This window comes from Argiope bruennichi, chromosome 8 (genome assembly GCF_947563725.1).
Source record: "Argiope bruennichi chromosome 8, qqArgBrue1.1, whole genome shotgun sequence".
Lineage (NCBI taxonomy): Eukaryota > Metazoa > Arthropoda > Arachnida > Araneae > Araneidae > Argiope > Argiope bruennichi.
This window is the reverse complement of record NC_079158.1, coordinates 105,079,991-105,095,832: the sequence shown is the minus strand read 5'-3', so window position 1 is coordinate 105,095,832 and position 15,842 is coordinate 105,079,991. Positions and strand designations below refer to the sequence as shown.

Here is a 15,842-nt window from a genome sequence, read left to right as displayed (position 1 = left end):
ATAGGAAAAATATTTCTTTACAGTTCTAATATATTATTAAGATTTCGATAGGGATTTTTTGCAACACGCGTCGACAAGGCAGAGGAAATACAGAGATCTTTTAAAAGGAATGTGCTTATTGGACATTTTTCTATCCCTTCTCGCGGATTGTCGTTGAGCGTGGGAAAGTTAGACTTTTAGCCTATTCAGCAATTTTACAAAGCTACTCTTGAATTAATTAAAGAGAGAAAGTGGAAATTAATTAAATTGAAATTAGAGTCTAATATATATATATATATATATATATATATATATATATATATATATATATATATACAGTCGCTCCAAGCCAAATTCGGACACCATAGAAAAAAATCTTCTTTTTCAAAAATACTTTGACTAAAAGGAATTCAAAGAAAGTAAAGATGGTTTTCCAATAGAGAATTTATTGCTCTATTAAAAGCAAACCAAATAACGCTAATTCATAAATTATAATGACAAATTTAGAGATCAAAATAAAATTGCGGAAGAAAGAGAACGCAAGTCAAACTCGGACATCTGACAAAAAAGCGCCAAATAATTGCAACCCTGAGTGAAAATTGTAGACAACTTCATGAAAAACATTGTAGTTGTTCAGCGGAATTCTCAATTTGACGTTTTTTCATTTATTGCTGAAAAAACTTAATTTATTGAAAATGTCAAGGCAAATGGGCCAAACGAGCATAGAGTTAAGGAAATGGATTATTAAGCATACTGAAGATGGAAAGTCTGTGCGAGAAATATCGGAGATTGTTAAAAGAAGTAATTCCACGGTTCATGACATCATAAAACGCTACAAAACCAATAATCAGGTGGAAAATAAGCCTAAAAAAGCCCATAAAAAGATTTTCATCGAAGCAGATGAGCGATATTTAGTGAGAAAAGTGAAAGTAAATCTCTTCCTTAGCTCACCAAAGCTAGCTATTATTGCTGAAAATGAATTAGGGAAAAAAGCTAGTCCATCAACAATTATAAATGTGCTCCATAAGAAAAATCTCAATGGAAGAAAAGCCAGACAAAAGCCTTTCATAAGTAAGCGAAACCTAAAAGCAAGACGTGAATTCGCAAAGGAGCATGAAAACAAGGATTTTTCTTACTGGAAACAAGTATTATTCACTGACGAGAGCAAATTCAATGTATTTGGATCAGATGGCAAGCCATATGTTTGGAGAAAATCGAATGAGGAATTGCGTAGAAAAAACTTGAAACCAACTGTGAAGCATGGTGGCGGATCAGTAATGGTCTGGGGATCATTTTCATCTGCTGGCCCAGGAACTTTGCATTTCATTGAAGGGAGAATGAATCAGAATGTATACCTTGACGTTTTTAAAACAAATTTGCCACTATGTGCGCAAAACCTTTCGCTTGGCAATAATTGGAGATTTTATCAGGATAATGATCTCAAGCATAAAGATTATAGAGTGCGTTCCTGGCACTAATAATTGTCCTCACGTCATAGAAACACCACCCCAAAGCCCAGACATAAATCCCACCGAGAATTTGTGGGATCATCTTAACAAAAAAGTCCGGGAACAGGCTGTTTCAAGTAAAACTTAGTTGAAAAGAGTATTATTGCAAGAATGGGACAATATTCAGCCTAATTTTTGTGAAAAATTGGTGCAATCTATGCCTAAACGCCTTAAAATGGTTATAAAAAACAAAGGATTACATACAAAATATTAATTCATTTGAAATATTAACTAGTTTTAAAACTCTTCTTAGCCGTCCGAGTTTGGCTTGTGCGTTAATTTTGTTTTGTTTTGTTTTTCACCATAATTTCTGATTACAATATATATATATATATATTACCATGTATATATATATATATATATATATATATATATATATACATGGGGTCCCAAACGACGTTTAGGGGGTGAAAATCGCAAAAATATAGGGAGTCGGAAAACTGGCGGAAACTGTAAAAAATTAATAAAAAAATAATAAATGGTGTTTCAAATATGATTTTATTTAAAGTGAAAGCACATTCATAAAGGCTATTTTGCATGTAAATAACATACCGATTTGACGGACCAGGGGGTCGTAAATTATTGAAAACGAAAAAGTAGTTTAGAACCCTTATCTTCAAAAATATTAAAACTTTAAGAAAAATAAAAGCTTGAAAATATAAGGAATTTTATACTCTTTAATTTGATATAAGTCTGTAGTGTGAAAACTGAGGAGGTATTAAGATATTCAAGAAAAACTAAAACGTTTACCAGGAAACATCGCTGCAATATCGGCACCGATGTTTACAGAAGGTATTACAAATTCTACCGAAAAATTCTGAGGAGTGATAGTAGGCAAAAAGGCGATAAGAATTTCCAAAGAAATAAGTATAATGTCGCAAACGATGGTGAAAATTAATTTGGTGGAATACAGATACAGCATATATTTACAGCACAGACATTTTAATATAAGAAAGGAGACGATGGGAAATTTTTATAAAAATTACTCAATGTTTTGGCCGCGAAGGTTATTATACAACCGACACCGACGTTTAAAGGACCGCCGGACGCGCTCAAACATACCAAGTGTTCTTGCGATTTCTCAGCAGAGACAACGATCCGTGCTACGCGATCTTCCACTGCATTCAAAAATGTCTGATAAACAAGAGATTTCATGTGGCTCAGAAGAAATACAAGGGATTGAGATCCGGACAACATGGTGGCCAATCAACAGGTCTGAGATAAAATCTGAGAATAAAATTCTTGCAGGAAAGAGTGCATTATTTTGAAGGATCCTGTCTCCAGCAACCGTCTATCAATATTTGAAAAGGTGCTGTAGTGTGGATAACGCCTACTTAGATATTGCTCTTGGTATATTCTTTGTGCTAGGCGTCTATTACCATCCGATCGACCGTAAATTAAATGCATATCCGCATATTCGTCATTCGTGAAATCTGAGATGTTTGTGAATGAAACTTGTCGACTATCAATTCTGCACCGCTCTTTAATGAATATGTTACGGCCAAAGCCTGAAGTATGGCCAGTTCGCGAATTGGCTGGCTAATTCGCGAACTGGCCAAGAGGTTTGGCCAAAGTCCGAAATACTTGAATTAATATTGTATTTTCTACTTTGGCTGGCCATTTCACGAAGTGGCCGGGAATCCTTGGCCAAAGCCCGATGTGATAATCTATACTTATAAGTAAAGTTCAATGTGTGTGTGTGTTATCGCTCTACAGTCCAAACCGTTTGACATACGGTTATCAAATTTGGCATATATATATACCTTGCAGGTCGGAAATGTGCACCGTGGAGAGATTTAAAAACTTTTTTTAATTGGAATTTTAATTAAAAACTAAGCGTAATTTCGGCGTTTTGTCGCTATAACCAGAAAATATTGCTGTACAAAATCAATTTTTGCATCAAATTAATTTGAATCAAATTAAATTGATTCATCATTGCTTCAAATTAAATTGATTTTTGCATCAAATTAAATTGAATTTTCAAAGAAATATTTTAACCATATTTTACAATAATATATTTCGCTCAAAATAAAAATAAAATTTCATCTGCATGAGCCCGTAAAATTAAAAAAAAAAAAAAGCTTTCATTAACGTGTTGCCATCACATTGATAGATGTTTAAATTAAAAAATAAATCAACTATTATTGCAAATTTAATAAATAAATTATAATTTTCGGCAGGTGTCTGTATAAAATGAAATAAAAAATTAAATAAGATATTTTCTGAGAAATAAAAGCAGGAAAAGTTTTCTATGAGCTTTGACAATACCTATATTATTAATTCAATAAAACAATTTAAGGCAAACATAGTTTAGTATACTTATAATCATTCTAATCAGCGACCATCAGCTAATTTGGGGCATACATTTGCTAACAAAATGGTCTAAAGGAACTAAATAATTATATTTAATATAACTTTAGTCAATAAATGCTCCGATCAATCAGGAATTTTAAATTTTTATATAGGTTCTCTGCCTTTTGAATCATATTTAATAAAATATTCTTGAGACACCAATATTTTAAATAAAAATTGTTCAACTCCAACCAACTAAATCAATCACTAAAACTGACTGATTTATGAAATTTCAATATCACTCTTCTATAAAAACTGGCGATTTTAGACTACTTCACCGATTGTCTCAATGAAGTTACGCTTATCTTCTGCCAGGCCCGTGATTATGAAAATGTTGATTGTTCTAAAATTGATGCATAAAAACTTCATAAATCGGTCAGATTCATCGCAGAAGATAGGGACGTTTATTTATTTATTTAAAAGTTGAAGTGTCAAGAGTATTTCGCAGAATATGATTCCTTGGGACCAAAAGATTGGGTAAAATTTAAAATTCGTAATTTTTTCAAAAGTTTATTTATTGACTGAAATAAAATAAAATATTTTTATCTGCATCATTTAAATCTTTTGAAAGTAAAAAAAATTAATTTTACGATGTATCAGAGAAATTTTTGTTGAATAATTCTTTAAGATATATAAATTATTCTGCAGTGCACATATAATTTCACTGTCAAATGACTCTGATTTCAATTTTCATATTTAAAAAAAGACATGGTTATCTTCAATATAAAAAGCTTTTATATTGATTGCAGTTCAACATTTCCACTTTAATTTAAAGTAGAAATTTTATGGATACTGACAGAACATTGGAGAAAGTAGTACAATGGACAGAATTGTTTAAAGCCTACATAAAAGTATGACTGAATCATATAACTACCAAAATATGAATCTCAAAAATATTTTGCAGAAAGCTACTAAGTGAACAAGTTACATTAATTGAAAATTTTAGCAATCATTAATACTAGCGAACCGGCTGGTCACCAAAGGTGGCTAGTGGTAAATAAATATAATGACATTTATGTATAAAATATAAATAAGGTCATGTTATAAGTGAAATTCGACAGATAGCGCCAACAAAGAAATGTATTTAAATGATATTAATAACAAAACTATATTTCCTTCATATTTGTTTTAATTAGCCCTTATATTTACTATTTGTCTTTGCAAAAAAATTTCATATTTTTGAAGCGATATTTCGGGAGACAATGTGATCTGGGATCTTTAACATTAGGTCCATGGAGCAGAAAAAGACTAAGGATCACCCTTAAAGGTAACTGAAAACTGAGTACTCAATTTGCCTTTGTATTCATACACGATACGCAACGCCTTGGCCCCAAGATATAATTCGTTCATTTTGACGGGCAAAAATCTAATCTTCACGCTATCACGTTGATACAGCATATAAGTTCACTGAATAATTTCTATTATGGCTTTAATATGAGAACAAAATAACATGAGATCATATTTTTATATATTACAAGCTTATTTTTAACTCAGAAGTGTCACTTATATTTAAACTCCTTTCTGAAACAATTGTACTTAAAAAAAAAAAAGAACAGTACACAGAAGTACTCATTTTTAAATACTTCATTTTTAACACTGTGTAAAACAATCTGCTCTTGATTCCTTTCTTCCTACTTTTTCCGATCGTCCCAAACCACTTCGCGAATTGGCCGACCAAAGCCCGAAATCAAGAAAAGATCGGACATTGGCCGGTAAGTTTACAGCAAAGTTGGCCAATTCGCGAACTAGCCGATTTCGGGCTTTGGCCGTAACAAATACAAGCTGCTTTTATACTATACTCATCAAACCATCAATTCTGCAATGCTCGCTGCTTTTATATTCCTCGAACGCATGGAAAATTTAGATACGAGAAAACTTCTTCTTCTCGACTACCTTGTTCCAAATCCTCGCATTCATAGGGCCATTCTCTTCGCCAGGCTAATTGTCTCTTCGATGTCTGTTTTTGCGAGTTTCACAGAATAGACGACTCCTGCCACCCTATGTTTTATGATAATTTTTCATCTCTTTAATGCCTACTACTATCACTTCTCTAAATTTACCTTTCGAATTTGGCAACACCCTCTCTAAACATCGGTGCCGATGTTGCAGCGGTGTTTCCCGGCAAACATTTTAGTTTTTCTTGAATATCTTAAAACCTAAAGTTTTCACACTACAGACTAATATCAAATTAAAGAGTATAAAATTCTTCATATTTCCAAGCTTTTATTTTTCTTAAAGTTTAAATATTTTTGAAGATAAGGGTTCTAAACTACTTTTTCGTTTTTAATAATTTACGATCCATTGGTTCATCAAATCGGCATGTTACATCAAAAATAGCCTTTAAGAATGCGCTTTCACTTAAAAAAAAATTCATATTTGAAACACCATTTGTTATTTTTATATTAATTTTTTACAGTTTACAACAGTTCTCCGACTTCCTATATTTTTGCGATTTTCACCCACTAAACGTTGTCTGGGACCCCATATTGTATGGTGTTTCCTTATGCTCTTGATGCCTATTATCACCCCTCTGAGTTTGTCGGTCGAATTCGGCAACACCCTGTATATATATATATATATATATATATATATATATATATATATATATATATATATATATATATATATATATATATATATATATATATATATATATATATATATATATATATATATATATATATATATATATATATATATATATAAGTAATCAAAAATATAAGCATTATGAAATTAAAACCTATTTCTGAAACAATCTAAATTTAAATTATTTCGGAATCGAAACTAAAGAATTATTTCGTAGTCAAACTAAAATAAACCAAAACTAAAAAAAGTAGAAAAAGCACCATTGTATTTAGGGAGCGCAAATGCAGCCACTACTAAAACATAGATGTTCAATTGGTATTTATTACTAATTAGTCTATATTTATATACATATACTAGACGCCTTTGGTGACCAGCCGGTTCGCCAGTATTACCGCTCGCTACAATTTTCAATTAAATATTTTAAGTAACTGGTCTCTTAATATTCTCAAACAAAACATTTTAATCTTCAAATTTGATAGTCATACCAAACTTATACTGTTATTTAGATCGTTTCGTTCAATTTACTATATATATTTTGCCAATTTGTTGTCATTTCCGGTAAAACTTCAACTTTAATTTAAAGTGAAAATGATGAAATTGCAATTAATATAAAGATGTTTTTTAATAAAACCAAGCGTTTTATTTCATTTTTCATCTTTATTGTTATTTATTTATTATTATTATTATTGAATATGAGTATTGCAAACAGAATCGCTTGGTATTTAAAGTCTTATGTGAACTACAAAATATTTTTCATAATTTATGTAATATCTCAAACAATAATTCAACAAAAATTTCTCAGTTTCAGCATAAAATTCAGTTTTTAGTTTTGCTTTCAAAAGGATTGAAATGAAATCAATAATAATATTTTGTTCCGGTCTATAAATATATTTCAAAAATTATGAAGTCTAAATTTAATGCAGTACTGTATCATATTCTGAGAAATAATCTGGACATACCAAATTTTAAATAAATGAATGAATGTTTCTATTTTCCACGATCAACTAAGACTTATTTATGAAGTTTTGAATGTTAAAAATTTAGAAAAACTCAACATTTTCATAATCTTAGGCCAATTAATCTTGAGAAACCTGCGCGCTGATTAGCGTATTTTCTTTGAAACGATCGATGGAAAATCTAAAATTATCCTTTTTTTATTGAATAGTGATATTCAAATTTTCATAAATCAGTCAGTTTAAGTGATTGATTTAGTTGATTGGAAATTAACTCTTTTTATTTAAAATATTAGTGTTTCAAGAACATTTTGTTATTTGTGATTTCCACAGCAGAAGCTTTATGTAAAATCAAAAATTCATTATTTATTAGAGCATTTATTGAATCAAGTTACATAAAATATAATCATTTTCCATTTAGATCATTTTAGCAGATCTGCGTCTTACTAAAGGTTTACAAATTAGCTGTGTGGCCCTGATTTGAATGGATATCCTGTTCATATTAAACAAAACTTGCCTTAAAATAAAATTGATTTATTGGATTAGTAATATAGAGAGTGTAAAAGATCATAAAATAATTTTTCTTGAATTTATTTTTTAGAAAAAATAATATTTCTTATTTGTTTCATTTCCTACAGACACGTGCCGAAAATTATATTTTTGCAGATTTCATTTCCAAAAAGATTTAATTTATTTTTAATTGGAGCTTTAATCAATGTGATGGCAACACTTTCACTAAAGCTAATTTTTTCCCATGAATGCGAAACGTGCTCGTGCAGCTTAAATTTTATTTTTATTTTGTACGAAAAAAATTGTTGAAAAATATAGTTAAAATATTTATTTAAAAATTCATTAAAAATAGAAATTTAATTTTTAGGTTAAAACATTGGTATTATTTAAAAAGAGAGATTTTTGATCTTTAACTTGATGTAAAAATCTTTTTTGTGTGGTAATATTTTCGGAAGTTATAGCAGAAACACGCCAAAATTTCGCTTATTTTTTAAATAAATAAAATTCTAATTAAAAATTCGAAAAAATAACCCCGAGGTGCACATTCCCGGCCTCCAAGGTATACACGTGCCAAATTTCGTAGCTGTTGGTCGAACGGTCTGGCCTGTAGAGCGCCAACACACACACACACACACACACACACACACACACACACACACACACACACACACACACACACACACACACATTGAGCTTTATTATAAGTATAGATATATATATGTGTAATATAACAAAACTTCACTAATAAGTATAAAAATAAAGCGCTCTGAAAAAATCCAAAATTAGTTCAAATTTTCATTAACATTTGGCGCTACGCCAACATGTAAGAAGATTTAATCTGTTTTTTTTTTGTAAAAATTAAAATAAGAGAAAATTATTTCATATCAGAATAAACTAAATTCCGCTCATTCAGAAAGTTCTAGAGCCGGATATCTGGCTTCATACAGAACAGGAAAAAAAAAAAAAAAAAAAAAAAGGAAATAATTTCATGTGAAATTCAAAGTGCGTCAGCAAAAACTAAGCATGTCGCACGGCGTAGACAAAATAAAGAAAAATGCCACTACGCAAGCTTAATGAACCTATTATAGGCCATAGTACGCAATCACCATTTCTCTTTCAGAATTGTGTTTCCTACCGCATAGCGTAAAATGTCATGTGGGATTCAGAGAATGTGAAGTTAATGCTGTCCTTCAGATGAGAGATCGGCTAACATTTATTTTGAGACACAATTCTGAATCAAAATCTTCAAAACGCCCCGCAGCCAAAAGTTACATGGTGTGAAATAGCCAGTTTGTTTGAAAATAAATACTCATTCTACGGTCTTGTGTGAAATGGCGTTGTAAGAAAATCCAAACTGTCTGAGGAATGTGAGGTGGTGCACCGTCTTGCATAAAAACGCTATTTTGAAAGCAGCCTCATTATTGCAACACGGGAATCACAAAACTTTAGTAAATAGATATCTACTCCAATTTACCGAACATGTAAAGGGTAGTTGCTGATTCTTCGAAGAAATATGACCCTATCGTTAACTTAGCTGTAATTCCACACCATACTGTCACTAGCTGCTTGCAATGGAACTTCATGAATAACATTAGGAATCTTTTTTGCCATAACCCGACAGTTGTGTGTGTTCATTTGTTCCTGTAAATAAAAATGCACTTCGTCACTCCATAGAACACTCTAGGACCAAGAGTCATCCATATTCATTCCTGCAATAAAATGAGGATAAATGTTAGTTAATCTTCTATGGCGGCTTGTATTAATTGTTACACCATGAATCTTCTATGGACAGAAGTGCAAAATTTGACGCATCACATCATTTAAAATAAATATAGTTTAACTCACATTACTTTTCTGCATGTCTTCATTTCTTTCACCGAATGTGACCTTTTTTTATTGTTAGAGAATGAAATCATAAGACCTAGCTGAGATAATAAAATAAGAATAAAATATTCACTTTACTTTTTTATAAATGGTCTTAATCTCTAAATTTATATCATAGTGTTTTGTTAGAAATAGAAATAAATAAAATAATACTATCCAATCCAAATTGAAAAATAAGATGGATTCATTACTTACTGAGGAATTATGCTTCATATCATATTTTTAGAAAAATGTACGAAATTTTACTCCCTTGATTATATTGAATGCAATGTTTCTTGCTGTTGCCCGGCAACAGCAAGAAACATTGCATTCCATATAATCAAGGGAGTAATTCAATATAATCAAAACAGCAAGAACATTGTTATTGGCTAATTGGACTAATATTGTGCTAACTCATCAATTTTGAGAATTCGTCAATTAGTGAGAAATGTCCCTGCACCATTTGGTGCAACTTTATAATATGTAAAACATTTTAACTCAAAACCCATTTTTATTTGTGCAGAAATAATGCGAAATTTGTAAAGCAAAGGAAATTATGAGTTATTTTAAATGTGATATAGAAAATAAATTTAAAGAGCATTTTCATTTTAAAATGAATAAAAGAATACATCGCGAATCAATAGACATAAACAGTTCGAAAAATAAATAAATATGGATTTCTAGCAAAATAATAAAAAAAAGATATTTAAGGGGAAAATATTATTTTCTTTTGTCAGTAGCAGTTCCATTCACAGCTTGTCCAAAATCTCTACAAGATCAAAATTTGATACAAAAAGGCGTAGATTTCAGAAGATGGTAGGTGAAAAAGTATTTTCTGTTCCCTCTTTCAGGAACGAGTTTAAATTCATATTAATTGGTTTTTATTTAGTTGGGATTAAATATTCTAGTGTTTCGAATTCCCGAAACGGGTTTACATCAGGAAGACGTTTTGAAAATCGTGCGGAATGTATTGGTAGTGACTTTCACGCTTTTCTGGTATTTTCGATTTTTATCGTTAAGATAATGATGGATTTATTTTTTCTAATGATTGCGAAAGACTGGAAAAATGTATTTGCAAAGATTTCTAAAGAAATATTAAATATTGTATTGTATTCTACATTATACAGAAAACGGCGAAACATATTCTGTTTGACGAAATGTCTAAATGATATATGCAAATTATTCCCAAAAATGAATTTAAAGAAGGAAAAGTTTTCATATGTGACATATCTTTCATTTTTTGGAATTATTATAACATTTTGGAGTGTGTCTTTTTTGTTTACTGTCAAGGAGGAAACAGGTAAGAAACATTTCTTGAAGAATTTTATCGAAAATGAATCAGCATCTTACTATATTTACATTTCTTTTGCTTTGTTAGAAATAATGTTCAAATTCATTGCAAGAATGACAATTAGCATATTTGTTATGTATTACATTTTGATCTGCAGAATCATTCGAAATCTTTTAAATCGGATTCCTGCTCACTTTCAGAAAGATATTCCTCCACAAGATTTTTATGCTTTTCTAAAAATACACGAAAAAATTTTGAAAGTAATGAATGACATGGATGATTATTTCTGCTTTCCTGCGTTTATTACTATTCTAATTACAATGTTAACTTTGTTTCGTGTAGGATACAAGTTGGCATTCTTCAAGGAAATAGCTGGCGTTGTTTACGTCTCACTCCCATGTTCAATTATTCTTTATATATCTTATCAATTGGCACTCATGATATCAGGAACTCTTACAAATGAGCTATCAAGGAAAACCATAAGAATTTTACAGAATGTAAGAAATACCTTTTATGAGGATCAAATAAAGAAACAAAATATGGAATATCTCCATGCAAGGGAAAATAATCTCACCTTATGGAAGATATATTTGCTAAATAGATCCTTAATAATCTCAAGTTTCGCTGTGTTAATGACTTATGGAATTTTACTTGGTTCCTTAAAAATATAAGTCCTAATATGAAATAAACGAAATCAGTAATAAAGAAATCATCACTTCTTTTTAAAATGCATTAGAACATGTTTTGGAGGAGAAAATGTGTGGTCTTTGAAATATGGGATAATGTTAAAAAAGAATTACTGAATGGTTTCTACAATAGAAACATTTTTTTTTCTATGCTGCAATGAAAGGTAATATATTATTGAACTAGGCTTCCTTGGAATTCTTTTTGAAAATGCAAGAAAAACACAATATTGTTTATTCGTAAGTTGAAATACTAAACGTCATTAATTTCGGCGCTGAATAATAAGGATAAAAGGCTATTTTTCAATTCCTACTATTAGCTCACACACACTCTCTCTATATATATATCTTGTTCAAATTTTCAATCGTTAATAAAACACTTTTTATTCATCCACTCAAGTTCAAATATATTTTTTTAAACTTGTAGTGGATGAAACTTGATGTTAATAATTTTTTTCAAATATTAATTAATTCATTAAATTTGTCCAGTAATATCTATTTGGTCGCCAAATCTGTTTCCAAGCTCTATTTTATCACTTAATATTGTAATTTAAGTGGTAAACTGTAATTATTTAATATTGTAATTTAACTGTAATTATTTAATAAAAAGTAACTAAAATATTAAAAAAAAAAATGTTGACCTAAGTAGGAATTGATTTAAATTTTTTTTATATATATTACTTATTATATAATTAATAGTTCATATTTAACAGAAATTGCTAATTTTCCTTGAATAAGTCAGTAAATAACCATTATAATTATATCTGAAACTACAGCAAAATGTAACTTTTTTGTAAGAAATAAAATTTTAAAGTTGTTGCGATGAATAAAAATGAAGCGCACGAATTCTGAAAACACTCAGCAGTGACATGCTAGCGAATACACAAGTTTGGCCATCTAGTGCTATTTTATAGAACATTTTAAAATTCTATTGTTTTTTTTCCCATCTTAATGCGCATATTGTTTTCATTTTAGAAAAAATATCACTTTATCACCATAGACGTACATTTCGGAGGTGTAAAAATCAGTGTGACATATTGCTATTCCGACTCCTCAAGGATGGATTTAATAAATTAATTCATGTTCGCGATTTTGAGATAGTACCGACGTTATTTAAGAAAAGAAATTAATATTATTTTGTAATAAATTTTTTCTGCACATATTTTAATTTCCTTATTACTTTAAAAGGATTAGGGTATTTAATCGTATATATATATATATATAAAACAGTGAAGAGACTTTCGATTTCGTGACGTCGTTTTATTTCACCTTGGAGAAGCACGCATTATTTACAGCAGTTGTTGTAGTTGTTGCTAATCTCCATGGCCTGACTTAGTCAGAGCAAATCCAAAAATCCGTTGACAAGAAGAAAGTCAAAAACGAGGAACGGAGAAGAATAAATTTCTCCCCAATGAAGTCCTAAACAGTCTAAAATATGTTCAGCAGAGGCCTGATGTTGGCAGCATTTCGGACAAAGAGAGTAAAATTTTTCACCCTGAGGAAAGAAAAGACATTTAAGGTGACCATTGGCAAGGCGCGACAGGCAAGTGTCGGTTTTTCTATCACAAGGAAGAATTAAGGACTGGCCCGCCTTATTGGCTCTATACCAATCATGAGTAGGGGGAATCATCAAATTCTTCTTATTTAGGAATTTCGCTTGAGAGAACAGTTCTAAGTGTGTGAGCGCAGCAGAAGATGAAGTCGCTAGGCTGCTTCCTTTCTTTGCAAGCCTGTCTGCTATTTCGTTACCAAGTAGATCCACCTGAGATGGGATCCACTGGAAAGGAATATCATGTTGGAGTGAAATCAGCTTCAACTTCTAAAGAATAGACAAACTTGCTTTATCTCCAACATAGGTCCAATTGTTAAGGTGTTCCATTGAGCTGCGGCTATCAATAAGAATCCAAAGGTTCTTATAATTATTTTCGGGTAAAATGGTCTTAAGTCCCTCATCGATTGCTAGAAGTTCGCTTCTAAAAACGGAACAGAAGTCTGGATTTTCGTTGGCATAGAGAAAAACTAGACTGAGGGATTAAAATATAAATGCCACTACCTGCAAAATTGTCTATTTTGCTGCCATCAGTATATAACTTAATGTCACATTTAGAGATTTTATTAATGACTTCCAAGGCCAACGAGGTCTTGTCTAAGGTATTCTGACGCATTTTCATTTTTATTAATGGGAACAGGAAAGTTGAAATGAAAGTGAACCCTGGTAAGTTCTTCAGTAGGATTCATACAGGTGTGAAGAGAATGTGGCTCTACATTTTTAGGAATTATATTCTGAGTCAAGACTTGACTAAAGGGACTATTTTTCTTGAGTCTCTGGAGGTTAGTACAATTACTTAGGTATTTTGAGGTGTTGTTTTGAATGCCATAACTATTTACAGCAATAGTAACGAGCAACACACAACACAGAAAGGAATGAGGAAAAAGCACTTCAACATTTTATCCTCGGGCTTATATAAACTATGATTTTGATAGGAAAAATATTTCTTTACAGTTCTAATATATTATTAAGATTTCGATAGGGATTTTTTGCAACACGCGTCGACAAGGCAGAGGAAATACAGAGATCTTTTAAAAGGAATGTGCTTATTGGACATTTTTCTATCCCTTCTCGAGGATTCTCGTTGAGCGTGGGAAAGTTAGACTTTTAGCCTATTCAGCAATTTTACAAAGCTACTCTTGAATTAATTAAAGAGAGAAAGTGGAAATTAATTAAATTGAAATTAGAGTCTAATATATATATATATATATATATATATATATATATATATATATATATATATATATACAGTCGCTCCAAGCCAAATTCGGACACCATAGAAAAAAATCTTCTTTTTCAAAAATACTTTGACTAAAAGGAATTCAAAGAAAGTAAAGATGGTTTTCCAATAGAGAATTTATTGCTCTATTAAAAGCAAACCAAATAACGCTAATTCATAAATTATAATGACAAATTTAGAGATCAAAATAAAATTGCGGAAGAAAGAGAACGCAAGCCAAACTCGGACATCTGACAAAAAAGCGCCAAATAATTGCAACCCTGAGTGAAAATTGTAGACAACTTCATGAAAAACATTGTAGTTGTTCAGCGGAATTCTCAATTTGACGTTTTTTCATTTATTGCTGAAAAAACTTAATTTATTGAAAATGTCAAGGCAAATGGGCCAAACGAGCATAGAGTTAAGGAAATTGATTATTAAGCATACTGAAGATGGAAAGTCTGTGCGAGAAATATCGGAGATTGTCAAAAGAAGTAATTCCACGGTTCATGACATCATAAAACGCTACAAAACCAATAATCAGGTGGAAAATAAGCCTAAAAAAGCCCATAAAAAGATTTTCACCGAAGCAGATGAGCGATATTTAGTGAGAAAAGTGAAAGTAAATCCCTTCCTTAGCGCACCAAAGCTAGCTATTATTGCTGAAAATGAATTAGGGAAAAAAGCTAGTCCATCAAGAATTATAAATGTGCTCCATAAGAAAAATCTCAATGGAAGAAAAGCCAGACAAAAGCCTTTCATAAGTAAGCAAAACCTAAAAGTAAGACGTGAATTCGCAAAGGAGCATGAAAACAAGGATTGATCTTACTGGAAACAAGTATTATTCACTGACGAGAGCAAATTCAATGTATTTGGATCAGATGGCAAGCCATATGTTTGGAGAAAATCGAATGAGGAATTGCGTAGAAAAAACTTGAAACCAACTGTGAAGCATGGTGGCGGATTAGTAATGGTCTGGGGATCATTTTCATCTGCTGGCCCAGGAACTTTGCAATCTCCCTGCATTTCATTGAAGGGAGAATGGATCAGAATGTATACCTTGACGTTTTTAAAACAAATTTGCCACTATGTGCGCAAACCCTTTCGCTTGGCAATAATTGGAGATTTTATCAGGATAATGATCTCAAGCATAAAGATTATAGAGTGCGTTCCTGGCTCCTATATAATTGTCCTCACGTCATAGAAACACCACCCCAAAGCCCAGACATAAATCCCACCGAGAATTTGTGGGATCATCTTAACAAAAAAGTCCGGGAACAGGCTGTTTCAAGTAAAACTTAGTTGAAAAGAGTATTATTGCAAGAATGGGACAATATTCAGCTAATTTT

General features: G+C 31.0%; 1 protein-coding gene across 1 annotated transcript; it reads left to right on the top strand.

The window, feature by feature from the left end:
* Nucleotides 1-14,881: 14,881 nt before the first annotated feature.
* Nucleotides 14,882-15,316, top strand: LOC129980707 (uncharacterized). Its single transcript, XM_056091090.1, has one exon. The coding sequence runs from the start codon at nt 14,882-14,884 to the stop codon at nt 15,314-15,316; it is 435 nt and encodes a 144-aa protein (XP_055947065.1).
* Nucleotides 15,317-15,842: the final 526 nt, after the last annotated feature.

Bases quoted from the DNA above. Each gene is read 5' to 3' on its own strand.
- LOC129980707 (XM_056091090.1), top strand. From the start codon at position 14,882: ATGTCAAGGCAAATGGGCCAAACGAGCATAGAGTTAAGGAAATTGATT.